A 15,802-nucleotide genomic window follows, 5' to 3' on the forward strand; every position below is an offset into this window, starting at 1 on the left:
AAATTGTAACATCATTTGAGCTTGCCATGCATCCTAGCATACCCAGGGAGACACACTACCATACTCAAACACACACTAACAAACACAGACACACACTAACATACCCAAACACACACTAATATACCCAGACAAACACATTAACATACCTAGGCAAACACACACACACTAACATGCCCATACATACACTACCATACTCTAACCCACCCAGACACACACTTACATACCCAGGTAGACAAACACTATCATATACAGGCAGACTCACATGCATAGTCAGCCACTAACATACATACTCAGACAGACTAACACACATAAATACCCAAACAAAGATATACTAATATACCCAGACAGAAACACATACATACTTAGGAACACATACATACCCAGGCAGACACAAACAAACATACCCAAGTAGAGCCGGCCTTAGGTGTTCTGGCGCCCTGTGCGGACTACTCTTCTGGCGGCCCCCCATCCCCCAGAAAGAAAGTAAAAAAATCTTCTCACTTTCTAACCCTCCCCCCTCTGCCCCTTCTCACTATCTACCCCCTCTCCCTACTTCGCATTATCCTTACTTACCTTGTTGAGTCCTGCGGTGGGAACGGGAGGCGTCCGTTTTCCCCCTCTGCCGCGGTGCGCTTTCACAGCTGAGCACCGGAATATTACATCATATTTCGGTGCTCAGCATGAAACGCCGGCACCGCGACGGAGTCACGGAGAGTGAGGGGAGCCGCGCAGTTGCTGAAAACGTCACTTAAAATGGAGGATGTTAAATAAAGTAAAACAAAAAAACAATGTTTTAATTTAAGTCCCGGGCAGGCGCCCCTGTTGCCATGGCACCCTGTGCGGCCACACACGTTGCACACCCCTAAGGCCGGCCCTGTACCCAAACAGACACTAACATACATACCCAGACAGACACTAACATATAGACACACATGAAGCGTGAAGAGTTCGCTGCCACTCTAGGATCCACTTCATCAGCTCCTCGCTCCGCTGCGGGCTAGCCTTCGTTCTGCCTGGGAATTTTAAAGACATTTCAATCAGTTTCAACAGTCTGGACTGCCCTTACCACCGGATGTGGTTTCCAAGTGTTGCTGACTGAGTTAGGAATGTCTCTCAAACAACGATGGTAATTTAATGTTTTAGGTTAAATGTGTTTACTGTGGATTTTTTGCTTAGCTACCAACTAACAATTTAAATTAGATTTCATTTATCCCAATTGCAGTTGACTGCAATTGACTTCTTTTGCTTGTTGTTTTAACCCCTTCGTGACAAAGGCTGATTCTATTTTTTGTACCCTTCGTGACAATGGCTGTTTTATCGTTTCTGCGGTGTTTGTGTTTAGCTGTAGTTTTCTCTTAACCCATTTACTAAACCCACACAAGTTATATATTGTTTTTTTCAGGACAAGAAGGGCTTTCTTCAGACACCATAATTTTTTTCATATGATGTAATTTCCTATAATAAAAATAATAAAATATGACGAAAAATTTTAAAAAAAACACATTTTCTCACTTTTATTTGAAAAATCTTTTATTCATCATAAAAAACTACTGAAAAAACCTGCTAAATAGATTCTACTATTTGTCCCGAGTTTAGAAATACCCAATGTCTTTATGTTTTTTTGCTTTCTTCTACACGTTATGGGGCAATAAGTACAAGTAGAATTTTGCTAATTCAAAACCATTTTTCTCTGAATCTGGTAATTTTGTCTCTATGTGGTATTTGGGGCATCTTTGAAGCCAGCAAATTAAATTTACCCCACCAAACCATATATTTTTGAAAACTAGACACCCCAGGGTATTTTAGATGCTGATAGTTTAACCCTTTCCATGCACAAATCCTACCACCAACCCTTGTCAAAGTTTGTGATAGTAATTGTTTTTGGTGTTTTTTTCACATACTTTGTACTTCAGGTGTGAAATTACAGCTCCTGGTATATGTTGCTGTCACACAACACCCCGATATGTGTTCAGCAACATCTCCTGAGTACATTGATACCCCACATGCATGGGTTTGTCAGATTGTTTGGGGGCAAAAGGGCCACATTTGGAACATGAGCAATTCAAATTCAGTAGGAATTTTACATCTGGGTAAAGAAAAATGCTTGGCTATAATAAAAACTAAAAAAACAAAACTAAAAAAAGTAAAAAAAATATGTAAAAAAAAAAAAAAACCCAAAAACAATTGCCACTATGCAAGATCACTGTTTATGCAGTGATCAATGGCAATGAAGGGGTTAATATTATATGGGTGGCTCTTATAAGAGCCTTTGGATCAATATATATATATATTTTTTTTATTAGAGAATACCTGAAATACCAGAAAACACACTGATCTGTCTCTCTCCCTCACTAGAAACAAGTGAAGGAGGGAGGCAGATCCAACACTGATCAAAGGCAATGTTTAGAAAACATTGCCTTTGATTTAGCAAATCATGATCACTCTTATGAGTGATCTGACCACTAGGGGTGTTATTCACTGGATGTCCATGACATCCAGCAACACCCCCCCCCGATGATGACAGCAGGCTCCGCCCCCCGGCTTGATGGGCGCCGCCATCTTGAAACACCGCGTGTGTTTCGAAGACGCCGGCACCGGGAAGGTAAGTTGAGCATTTAGGAAGCGATCGCGGGTCGCTTCCTTTGCTAAACAGGTGTTGCAAAGATGCCTCGATACTGAGGCATCTTAGCAACACCAGCTAAGCAAAGGAAGCGACTCGCGATCGCTTCCTAAACCCGTTTTTCGGCGGCGGGCGCGGCCATGTTTGAAAGACGTGCAGTCTTTCAAACATGTTTTTTTATTTGCTCCTAGGAGCGATCGGGGGGGGCCGGGAATGTTTTTTTTGGTGTTGCTCAATGTCTCGATGTCGAGGCATTAGAGCAACACCGTTTGAGTGAAAAAATCGATTTTCGGTGACGTGCCCGGACCGGCAATTGTCATCAAGGGGTTAATCAGAACATTTATAGGTCGATTAATAATTTAAGATCTCTATGTATTATGGTTGGATGAAAAAATGCAAATTTTACTAGTACAATGCAAATATGACATCCAAAGGGTACATGGGCAGGACTTTAATTTCCTATGCCTGCAATAATTATTGAATCTAAAAAAAATTAAAGAATAAAAGGGGTTGTTCCTTTGCATTGACAAAGGATGCAGCTGCAACTGCTATCGACTGGAACTGAACAATGAGCAATAATCTTTAATTACTTTTTACTGTGCTATAAATAGCAGCTCCTAACTCACTCTTGTTATGCTGTGGGCTTGATCTAAAATGCACAAACATACTGAATACGTTGCCATTAGACACACCAGGGTACAATGCATTTTGCATTTATTTGTAATATATTTTATTTACTTTTTGCTTTTTATAGGCTATCAGTACATTATTCTTATTAATTGATTATAGCACCATCATATTCCACAGTATAAGGTATAAACAGGATAAGTAGTACATCACATACCGCCCAAACAAGTGTAAAATTATATTTACTTTTTTCTCTCTTCCTTCTTTGTCTGCACCTTTTTCCTTCTTTGTCTGCCATTTTGGTGGAAGTTCACACAAGGGTATCTTAGGGCAAAATGACAAAGCTTCCAGTAACGTCCTCTACTCCTATCGCTAATCACCGGAAGCTCCGCCATTTTGGCCGAAGTTCACACAGGGTTATCTTAAGGTAAAATGGGAGAAAAGACATCACCGGAAGCTCACCGGAAGTGCACACAGGGTTACGCTAGGGCAAAATTTTGGTGCCTGTTTCATCCTCTACCCTGATCCTTCAATAGGGAGAGAGGACGTCACTGGAAGCTCTGCCATTTCGGGGGGAGTTTGCTAGGAGGTCAGGGGAGGAGATGCAGACTAAGAAGAAAGAGAGAAGAGCTAACTGAGAAAAGAGAAGAAGATGAAGAACGAGAAGTAGATGAAGAACAAGAAGATGCGAGACACTGAAGTGCAGCTACAAGATGCGGAAGTGCTAGGCAGAGAAGGTAGGGAGACACTCAGGGAGTGTGAGAAAGCGGGAGTGAAAAAATCCATGGATTTCGGATGAAAATATTGAGCCTTTTGGCTTTCATTTTGTCCGTTTGTTAAGGGTCAGGCCTCATTTTCAGAGATTTGTACAAATTGAGGAAATCTTCAAATGTTATTAAATTTTCAATTCGTACGAATCCAAATGGGCAAGTCTAGTTGATCCCAGTTGATTGGCTAAGATGTGCTGTCAAAATCTGTGTGCATTTGCACAACTTTATAAAACTAGATGTATCATTTAGTTTAATTTGGATTTTTTCAAAGTTAAAGATAAGATAAAGGAGAATTTGCAAGGACACCTCCCTTCTCCACTTACTACACAATGGTTTGTTGTGGGAGATGGCTAATATTAATTTATAATTGTAGTTTAAATATAGAAGCATGGCATATGTGTTAAAATGAGATTAAAACATATACCATAGGTTGGTGTTTTTGAAAGTGTAGACACTGTCAAGGGTGAAAAGAGAAGCAGAGAAGATTTCTAAATTCATGTTTTTTTTCTTTCTGATAGATTATATATATATATATATATATATATATATTTCTATCTTGTGGCATAGGTTACTAAAAGTAATTATTTTTAACAGCCTTTACTATCCTTGATACTTATTTCAACAACTCCAAAATTACCTTTACAGGGACACTTGAGCCATCATATGCACTTTAATGTACTTGGTCTATTTAAACAGCAATGAAATGGAGCGGATTCTACATTTGTCCCTTTCCACACCCCAACCATTTGCCATGAGGGAGATGGGTTTGGCTCAACATACCTACTTGGCACCTGGGGTGGATACTATATTTGGCACCCCCACACATTAAATGTAAAAACACTCATACTTTCATTCACACTTACGCTCACTCTGAATGTCTTCCTACGTTCTCCACAGACCGCCTCAGTGTCCCTGTCACCTTTCCCACAATTCTGCTTCTTCTTGTGCCTCTTCCTCTACTGTCTTCCTTCTTCATCCACTTCTCTATGAACCAGGCCTCCTGGAGCACTTCCTCAAAAGAAAGAAGCCTCCGGGCATACCCTCTCCCCTGATTGGAGGTGAGGGGATGGGGCTGTCCTCATAGCTCCACCCTTTTGTGGAAGTACTTCAAAATGCCATAATAATAAAGATGGATTTGTGGAATAAGCGTTTCTGCACCTCTTTTTCTCAAATCTGTCTGCATAAGGAGAGATGGAAGAATACAAAAGAAAGAAGATAGGAGAGGAAGAGGCAAGAGAAGAAACAGAGCCACGGGAATGGAGACAGGGACACAGAAGCAGTCAGCGAAGAAGGTAGGGAGACATAGAGAGCGAGAGGAGGGGTTCCAGGATAATTGGGGCCTTTTGGATGCCACTCAAGGGGCACACCCCTTGAGTGGCACCCATGTGGCAAGACCCCCCTAAGTACACCACTGGGTTTACTTACGGTATTCATAATTTTTTAGTAGAGCTGTCAGGGACAGTAAACTGTCTTTTTAAGTGCATTAGTCTTTAATATGAATGCTACCTTGTAACACATTATTTTACTTGTAAAGGAAACTGGATAATAAAATTTCCTTTTTTGCCCTCAATTTGTATTCTTTTAAGAATAGGTCACCATTCTTTATTTTCCCAGCATCGTGAATTCATTTGCCACATAAGGATCAATAAAAGGTTATTTTCAGAATGACCTCGCTATAGATTTATAAGACTTTTGATATTGTTTGTTCAATTATAATGAAATTAAGACCTACAATATATCATGTTTGCCTGGAAAGATGTTATAATATTAACACATGCAATCCATTACAAAGTTCTGTTTATATTTATTTCACAACTCAAAAGCAGCAAAAAATATTATTTCATGTGGATCCTCGTTTCATTGATTTGTTCTTCCATTGAATGGCAATAATTGTAAAAACAAACTGTGCCCCATATATTCTCATTATCATGTTAATGAGAAGCAGGGGTTATAATAGAAAAGAAAAGATCTGTGGCCACACCAATCATCAAAGCCACACTTGTATATATACATGGGCGTAGGAACCCCTAAAAATCTGAGGGGACAGTATTTTCCCCCATCAGATGCCCACTTTCTCCCCATCTCTTTTTTTGCAAACATGTACAATAATAAATAACTTGAAACACTGGTAAAAATAATGTATGTTTAATACATTAAATATAGGAAAAAACCAGCTAATCTTTTTATCAAAAAACATTTTTTAAATATTGAAAAATTGGACCCTAAGCATTTCCTTTGGCAGCGCTCTCTCATGCAATCACTCCCTCCGCTTCCACACCAAAAAAAAATGTGCCATACTGACCATAGATTAGGGTCAGTGCAGTCTTCCATCCTTCTGACTACTCCGTGACATTAAATCCAAAATAGAGAAGCAGAGGCTCAGCACTGAAATGATAAGGTGAGTTTATTTCACACAGGCAATGTTTCGACACATTGGTCTTTCACGTTGCCTGTGTGAAATAAACTCACCTTACCATTTACCCCCTTCTCACACTATCTACCTCCTCAACCCCCTTCTCACACTATCTACCCCCTCAACCCCCTTCTCACACTATCTACCCCCTCTCACACCATCTACCCACTCTCCCCCTTCTCACACTATCTAAGCCCTCTCACACTATCTACCCCCTCCCTACCCCCCTTCTCACACTATCTACCCCCTTTCTCACACTATCTACCCCCTCCCTACCCCCCCTTCTCACACTATCTACCCCCTCCCTACCCCCCTTCTCACTAGCTACCCTCTTCCTACCCCCTTTGGTCACTTACCCTGCAGTCCTGTGATGGGAGCGTGAGGCACCGAGACAGACGCCTCAAGCCCCCCAACACTGCAGTCGGGGCAGCGTTGAGGCAGGCGGCGGGGATCAGAGGAGACAGAAGGACGCCGAGCGGTTGCTGAAAACGACCACTCGGCACCCCTCTCCTCCTGCGGCGTTTCTATTGGGGAGGTTTCTACACCCCTGGGGGGGGATTTCTTAATTATCGGTCCCCCCCGTATGAGTTACTGGGGGGGATCTGTCCCCCCGGTTCCTACGCCCATGTATATATATATATATATATATATATATATATATATAATTTATATCTATATTAATTACAAACTCACAGAGGACAGACAGTTGCTTATCAGCTTGGTATATGGTGCATCCCCACTCAGGGTTTTACATATCTTGTGCCATTAAAGAGGTCTTTAATTGGACCTGCCCTTATGTTGCAGGTTTTTGGAGGGATATAGAGGAGTAGGTTGGCTGCCTATGTGGTGTGACCATACATCCTACCCACGAGATGGTGATTTTGGGGGTTATGAGTGGGGCAAGGTATCCTTATTTGAGGTTATTGCAGATCCTCCTCGCCGCAACTCAGAAAACCATCTTGCATCAATGGATCCCCCCCTTCACTGACCCATTTTAATACCAAGCTGTTTTGGAGTTCCGAATGCATTGGTTGGAGACTACCTTAGATAAGGAATCCAGAACGGGGACATTCTTTAATATCTGGCCCCCTTACATGGATCGATTAGATACTCAGCTAAAATCTGCCCTCCTTGCCACTTTCCAAGAAACGTGCTGGTTCTGTGAGCGTGCTCTTAATGACAGGTGCCACACTCTACTCTCACCCTTACTAAGGAAACCTACTTCACCTCCCTGTCTTGTAACCCTAAGTGTCTCTTCACTACCTTCAATTTTCTTTTTCGCCCTATCACAATTACCCCTTCCACTAACATTATATACTATACAAATATCAGCACTGTCCCCCACTTGCCCTTCTCCTCCCCCTCCCTTTGACTCCGCACCCTCCTATTAACTATTCACTATATATCCTCCTATTCACATTTCCTTCTCTACATTTAACCGATCCTCTCTTGTCACAGAATATGAGGTTCATGCTCCATCTCTCTACTTCTCGCTTTAAGACTCCAACTTTACTTGACCTTCTTCAATCTGGATTCTGGTCTTAACATTCTACAGAGACCCACTCACTGCTAACTCCAAAGGCCACTACTCTATGCTAATCCTACTGGACCTTTCTGCTGCTTTTGACAACGTGGACCACCATCTTCTCCTTCAAACTCTTCACGATTTTTGTCTCAGTGACACTGCTCTTTACTGGTTCCCATCCTACCTTCAGCATCTTCCTCTCCAGAAACACTTCCTCCCCCTCTCAGTCAGGGTACCCCAAGGCTCAGTTCTAGGACCCCTTCTGTCCTCCTTTTACTTTACCTCACTTGCCAAACTAATCTCATCGTTTGGCTTATAATAGCACCTGCAAGCGGATGGCACCCAGATCTACCTATCCTCTCGTTCATTCCCCACATTCAGTTTGTCTCAAAAAACCGCCCCCTCATCTTAAAAACATTGCCTAAATGTATCCTTTCCTAACACAAGATGCCACTTAATCCATGCCCTCATTATCTCCTGCCCTGATTATTCTAACTCCTACTTAGCTGGTCCCCCTTATACCCATCTTGTCCCTCTACAATCTACCATGAACACTGCTGCTAGACTTATCTTGCTCTCCTATCGCTTTAATAACACCTCTCCCCTCTGTGTCTGTCTTCCTGTACACTCTAGGATTCATTTCAAAATCTTGACCCTTACTTTCAAAGCTCCTGGTAGCGCTTCCCCTACTTTCATCTTCTCGCTCATGTCTAAATACACTTCTAACCGGTCTCCCCACTCATCCAATGATCTCTCTATGTCTTCTCCTCTGGTTTCTAGTTTGCATGCACACTTACAACACTTCAAGGGCTGCCCATATCCCCTAGAAAGGATGCCCACGAACTTTTGCCTTAACACACTTCAGCCCATTTTCCTTTTAGCTCACCTTTCTTAGTTCCTCTCCTGCAATACTTATACTAATGTGGCTGGTTCATCTCTAACAGCACCAATTTTACCTCTTTTATAATACACACCAACTCTCTCTAGATTGTTTACGTATGTCATCTTGTTACAATTGTTATGTCTACCCTCTGTGCAGTGCTGTAGAATCTGATGGTGCTATATAAAACAAAATAATCATTAAATACATAATGGCAGGCAAAAATACACTATTACAACAGCAGCAATGAAGAACACACATTTATTGATTTTTTTTAGTTATATGACTCGTTTAATGGCAAGAAGTATATACACTGTGTCCATTCGTATATTACAACATTCCAAAAGACGATAAAATAAATTCACCATGGCGCAGAAGTCTTTAACAATGCTTTCTTTACATGGCTGTGTGGAAGACAGGTTTAGTCTACAGTACTATGTTAGAAACCCATGCTATCTCTAAAACGGAAAAAAATAAAAATCATATATATATATACCTATGATGTACCATAACTTTATATTACTATACTAAATACTATGAATGGAGCCACTAGCACTAGATTTGTACATAAAACAATGTTCTTAAATTCAATGTTTTATTGGCAGGTAATAATGGCTTGACATATAATTTGCTTATATAGAGTAGAAAATAGAGTATTTATTAGTATACTAACAGCAACACTCAGCTCAAAGCCACCACTCAATGACAGAATTTAAAAGAATTGTATATTGACGAAAAGTAAAATAGTACAAATTTTAAAGATTTTATTTCAAGATGTAAACAGAAAACCAAGGCATTGCCCAATCATGCACACATACCATTAATTAAATCATTCCCTACAGAAATGAAATAGAACAGTGATAGTAGTGTAATGGAGCACACCAGTTTGGTGATGGTATGAATACATTATGCACATCTAGATAATAATATCAATAGAAATCCAGTTCACTAAGAATCCATTAGAAAACATGTACAGAAATCAAAGCATTCCCTTTGCAGTGCCATATATATTTATATATCTATTAAAAACATACAAGGTAATTGGTGGTTTTCCTAGTAGATGTTTCTCAATGCTGTTTCCTAACGTACATTAACCAATGAAAATATTTGTTTTCAGACCGAAAAGGAAAAAAATCAGTAGAAAGTTATTGGTAAAATTTGAGCGATGCATATAGACGATTAATTAATAATCCCACAAAGTTGTAGCTATATTTTTAAGCTCAACCCTTAAAGCCCATACAACATACAGTACACAATATTTAAGTCTGAACTAAACACAAAAATACATTTTACTTTGTGAAAGGACTAAATACCCTGAATGTCCAATTGTACTTTATCCTTAATTATCAAAAAACATCTATTAATTAGTAACCACATACACATTAAACAATTATTTGTGGAAAATATAAAATTTCATAAGACGTAATGAACCAATAATAAAAAATCCAGCCAGCTAAAGCACTTGCATAACTTTTTTTTTTTAATTAGATAACACAATTACATTTTACTTCCTATTACTAATAAAGAACTTGCAAATGTTTCTATATAGCCAATTAATCTGCAGGAATATTCAGATATTGAATAGCAATTTGCTAGGTTTTTGGTTTTTTTTATTCTGTTATTCTTCATAGCACAATCAATTTTGAAACATGTCAGTGGTTAATTCTAAGTTAATTAACTCTTAATTCTCGTTGACCCAGACCAAAAACAAATAATAAAGAAGCACATACAAATATATTTGTTTACTTGATTAACCTATGTCTGCAGCTTGGCTTTTTGTTATATAATAAAGTAGAACAGAAAAAGAAGAAACTTTACTTCGGCATTCATGAAAAATCATTTCTGACCAATGTTTGAAACCACAAGAAAATGTGAAAGGTGAAAAAAAAATATATCACTAGACAAAAGGATTACAGATGGAGACTTCTTGTGTTTTATTGGCGGTTTGTGATCAGAGGATGATGGAGGAATGCGGTTTGTCTAGGGGTTACCATCCAGTTGTCTTGAGTGTTCAGAATAAAAGGTTTACTGGGCTAGCTGGGAAAAAACAAAAGAAAAATAACACATTTACTTTAATACTGTGGGGCCCTATTTGTCTCTGCAAATTATATTTTTGGAAACGGACTTCATAAAATGGTATTTTGTCTCATCAGTTGTAGCAATTAATATTATATCTAAATTAAATAAAACACAGACATTTCTTGTGTAGGAGCAATCTTTGAAGTGCAAATTATTATACAACATCCAATTTGGCAGAATTCCTAGACTGGCACAATAAAAAGCAGAAAAAGGACTACACTGAAGTGGCCGAATTACAAATTAGATGACGTATTAAGCATATAATAAAGAAAGGGGTCCCCTAACTTTTATGCAGGATTTAAAAAAAAAAATGTACTTCATGTAGGTAAATCCAGGGATGCAGTTGTACACCAAAACAGTTTTTAACTTGTCAGAATTCTAAGCAATGGTGTGGCTACAGAGGTCACGGCTGTGACCAGATGGCCCACTCTCACTTCTCCTTTGGACCCTTATAGCCTAGAGATTTGGACAGGGTTGTGGTATGAAATCAATGCAGGCATGTCACAAAAATACAACATGACTATTCCTTTAAATGATGGACAAAAAACCATTAACCAAAAATACAACAATGACAAAACACAGAATGAAAAAACCAAATCTCTACAGAATGGTATAACATATACATGCCAGGGTAGTTTAATGTGCTGAGCTTAGATATAGGCCAGCTTAACCGAATAGATACTGCGCATAAGAATAGTTACCAGCCATATAAAAAGGGACGTCTATTAGCCTGGTCACCTGCTACAAAGACAGCTTACTTGGGTATGGTTGGTGAGCCAGAACGGTGGAAATGTACATTCTGCCACTTTCCATCACGGCGGTGCCACACCCTCGTCTCTTCTGACTGCATCGTTTTTGGCATTCCGGCGCTATCCATGTACTGGGTGAGACGAATGTAAGCTATGCAGGCGGCATCCTCCCCAATCAAATGAACATGAGGGTTCAGGATGATGGTGTGGATTGGCTTATTGCCCTTTGATAAAGCTAAGTGAATAAAGCATATAAAATATAAAGATAATGTTATCTTAGCACCTTTGAAAACATAATAGAAAGAATACCTGGAGTACGTACATAATGCAAAAAAGCAAGTTTTACTGACACAACTGTTATTGATGGCAAAATCTATTAAGTGGAAGTGAAATTTATTAAAATGACAAAGCAAAATGATTGACTCATATTCCTATATTACTGTATTTGCTTGATTTTAAGACAGGTTTTTCCCCCAGAAACAATTATCTGAAAAAATACGACTTTGTCCTATAATGAAGGTTGTCTTACAATCAATTCTATTCAGACCTCAGATCTACGGTACCGCTGACTAAGCCTTGGGGGGCTTGTCACTCACCCTCACTCAATCCCTCCCTCACGCTCATTCACCTCTCTCTCAATGTCTCCCTACCTTCATCAACCACTTCCGTGTCCCAGTCTGCTTTTCGCAGCTCCCCTTTTTCTATTGCCTCCTCTTTTTCTTCGTCCTCTTCTCCCTGGTATCAAATTTGTTATTCAAGTGCTTCTGCAAAAAGGCAAAGCCTCCGCCCACCAACCCTCCCATGAGGAACAGGGGAGAGGCTGTGTCACGAACCGAGGACACAGGTTGATAAGGAGCCCAGGTGCAGGGGATACGAGGGGCTCTGTCTGTACCCCACGATGATTTATGGTCTGGGGTTGTTACAGACAGGCGCAGGAATAAACCACAGACAACAGATCTGGATCAAGAGTTGTATTGAATGAGGTGGTACAACAATATATATAAAGAGTCACGCGACTTGGCAGGAAGCCCACTTGCGGGGCACACGGCAGATAAGTCCTCTTACGGGGCACACGGCAGATAAGCCCACTTGCGGGGCACACGGCAGATAAGCCCACTTGCGGGGCACACGGCAGATAAGTCCACTTGCGGGGCACACGGCAGATAAGCCCACTTGCGGGGCACACGGCAGATAAGCCCACTTGCGGGGCACACGGCAGATAAGCCCACTTGCGGGGCACACGGCAGATAAGCCCACTTGCGGGGCACACGGCAGATAAGCCCACTTGCGGGGCACACGGCAGATAAGCCCACTTGCGGGGCACACGGCAGATAAGCCCACTTGCGGGGCACACGGCAGATAAGCCCACTTGCGGGGCACACGACTTGAAGCCCTCTTCCGGGGCACACGACTTGAAGCCCTCTTCCGGGGCACACGGCAGGTTGCCCACTTGCAGGGCACACGGCAGGTTGCCCACTTGCAGGGCACTCAACCAGGGTAGTCCGCTAGTGGGCAGTCATCCTGGGAGTCGCGATGCAGGGCACTCCTCTTGGGAGTCCACTTAGTGGGGCGCAGGCCGCAACTCAGGAACACGGCAGGTAAAGGAACAAGGCAGGTACTGGAACAAGGCAGGTACTGGAACAAGGCAGGTACTGGAACAAGGCAGGTACTGGAACAAGGCAGGTACTGGAACAAGGCACATGGCAGATAAGCCCACTTGCGGGGCACACGGCTTGTAGCCCTCTTCCAGGGCACACGGCAGGTTGCCCACTTGCAGGGCACACGGCAGGTTGCCCACTTGCAGGGCACACGGCAGGTTGCCCACTTGCAGGGCACTCAACCAGGGTAGTCCGCTAGTGGGCAGTCATCCTGGGAGTCGCGATGCAGGGCACTCCTATTGGGAGTCCACTTAGTGGGGCGCAGGCCGCAACTCAGGAACACGGCAGGTACTGGAACAAGGCAGGTACTGGAACAAGGCAGGTACTGGAACAAGGCAGGTACTGGAACAAGGCAGGTACAGGAACAAGGCAGGTACAGGAACAAGGCAGGTACAGGAACAAGGCAGGTACAGGAACAAGGCAGGTACAGGAACAAATCAGGAACCAAACAGGTAGTCCTCCAACTTCAATGTCAAGGCCCAGACTGCAGGGCTGGGCAGGTTTATCAAGGCTGACTTGATCAGGTAAGCCACTGCAGCTGGGCCTGATAATTGGTCTGAGAGGTCCTGAATGGCCAGGGCGGCCACTAGTGGTCGGCAAATGAAAATGGAAAAACAAAGTTTGAACAAGTCCAGCTAGCGCATGGTGAAACGTGACATACCCCCACTGCAAGGAGCAGCCTCCGGATGCTTGCGGACCTGTGGTCTCTTTGTGTCTGGGTCTTCGTGTTCACCACCGATTCCCGTACTGCAGGTATCCCCGCGAACTCCTTGTATTGGCCTTGACATTCTGTCACGAACCGAGGACACAGGTTGATAAGGAGCCCAGGTGCAGGGGATACGAGGGGCTCTGTCTGTACCCCACGATGATTCATAGTCTGGGGTTGTTACAGACAGGCGCAGGAATAAACCACAGACAACAGATCTGGATCAAGAGTTGTATTGAATGAGGTGGTACAACAATATATATAAAGAGTCACGCGACTTGGCAGGAAGCCCACTTGCGGGGCACACGGCAGATAAGCCCACTTGCGGGGCACACGGCAGATAAGCCCACTTGCGGGGCACACGGCAGATAAGCCCACTTGCGGGGCACACGGCAGATAAGCCCACTTGCGGGGCACACGGCAGATAAGCCCACTTGCGGGGCACACGGCAGATAAGCCCACTTGCGGGGCACACGACTTGAAGCCCTCTTCCGGGGCACACGGCAGGTTGCCCACTTGCAGGGCACACGGCAGGTTGCCCACTTGCAGGGCACTCAACCAGGGTAGTCCGCTAGTGGGCAGTCATCCTGGGAGTCGCGATGCAGGGCACTCCTCTTGGGAGTCCACTTAGTGGGGCGCAGGCCGCAACTCAGGAACACGGCAGGTACTGGAACAAGGCAGGTACTGGAACAAGGCAGGTACTGGAACAAGGCAGGTACTGGAACAAGGCACATGGCAGATAAGCCCACTTGCGGGGCACACGGCTTGTAGCCCTCTTCCAGGGCACACGGCAGGTTGCCCACTTGCAGGGCACACGGCAGGTTGCCCACTTGCAGGGCACACGGCAGGTTGCCCACTTGCAGGGCACTCAACCAGGGTAGTCCGCTAGTGGGCAGTCATCCTGGGAGTCGCGATGCAGGGCACTCCTATTGGGAGTCCACTTAGTGGGGCGCAGGCCGCAACTCAGGAACACGGCAGGTTCTGGAACAAGGCAGGTACTGGAACAAGGCAGGTACTGGAACAAGGCAGGTACTGGAACAAGGCAGGTACTGGAACAAGGCAGGTACTGGAACAAGGCAGGAACTAAACAGGTAGTCCTTGAACAAGGCAGGTACAGGAACAAGGCAGGTACAGGAACAAGGCAGGTACAGGAACAAGGCAGGTACAGGAACAAGGCAGGTACAGGAACAAGGCAGGTACAGGAACAAGGCAGGTACAGGAACAAGGCAGGTACAGGAACAAGGCAGGTACAGGAACAAGGCAGGTACAGGAACAAGGCAGGTACAGGAACAAGGCAGGTACAGGAACAAATCAGGAACCAAACAGGTAGTCCTCCAACTTCAATGTCAAGGCCCAGACTGCAGGGCTGGGCAGGTTTATCAAGGCTGACTTGTTCAGGTAAGCCACTGCAGCTGGGCCTGATAATTGGTCTGAGAGGTCCTGAATGGCCAGGGCGGCCACTAGTGGTCGGCAAATGAAAATGGAAAAACAAAGTTTGAACAAGTCCAGCTAGCGCATGGTGAAACGTGACAGGCTGTCCCTGTGGTGCACACCGCGGGTACCCCCTTCTGCTGTAGTGCTGCAAGAGGCTAGATAGAATATTGCAGAGGAGGAATATTCACAGAAAAAGTGGTGCAGAACCACCTGAATTTGTCCGCAATATTCTGGCCTCTTGGAGTACAAGGGCAGAGCCAAGGCATGCACCATGGGGACAGCCTCTCCCTGTTCTTCCAATTGTGGAGAATGTGTACGCAGAGGCTGCTTTTGCAGACATA

General features: G+C 43.3%; 1 protein-coding gene across 23 annotated transcripts in view; it reads right to left on the reverse strand.

Annotated features, from left to right (window-relative positions):
• Positions 1 to 11,668: 11,668 nt before the first annotated feature.
• LOC149289350 (calcium/calmodulin-dependent protein kinase type II delta chain-like) overlaps positions 11,669 to 15,802 on the reverse strand; it is a 94,452-nt gene continuing 90,318 nt past the window's right edge. For all 23 annotated transcript variants that reach the window (XM_089490690.1, XM_089490680.1, XM_089490671.1 and 20 more), the window contains one exon: positions 11,669 to 11,898. In XM_089490690.1, coding sequence (XP_089346816.1) covers positions 11,669 to 11,898 — 230 coding nt within the window. The remainder of the gene's footprint in view (positions 11,899 to 15,802) is intronic.

This window comes from Sceloporus occidentalis, unplaced genomic scaffold (genome assembly GCF_023333645.1).
Source record: "Sceloporus occidentalis isolate IW3139 unplaced genomic scaffold, rSceOcc1.0.p SCAF_46, whole genome shotgun sequence".
Classification (NCBI taxonomy): Eukaryota; Metazoa; Chordata; class Lepidosauria; order Squamata; family Phrynosomatidae; genus Sceloporus; species Sceloporus occidentalis.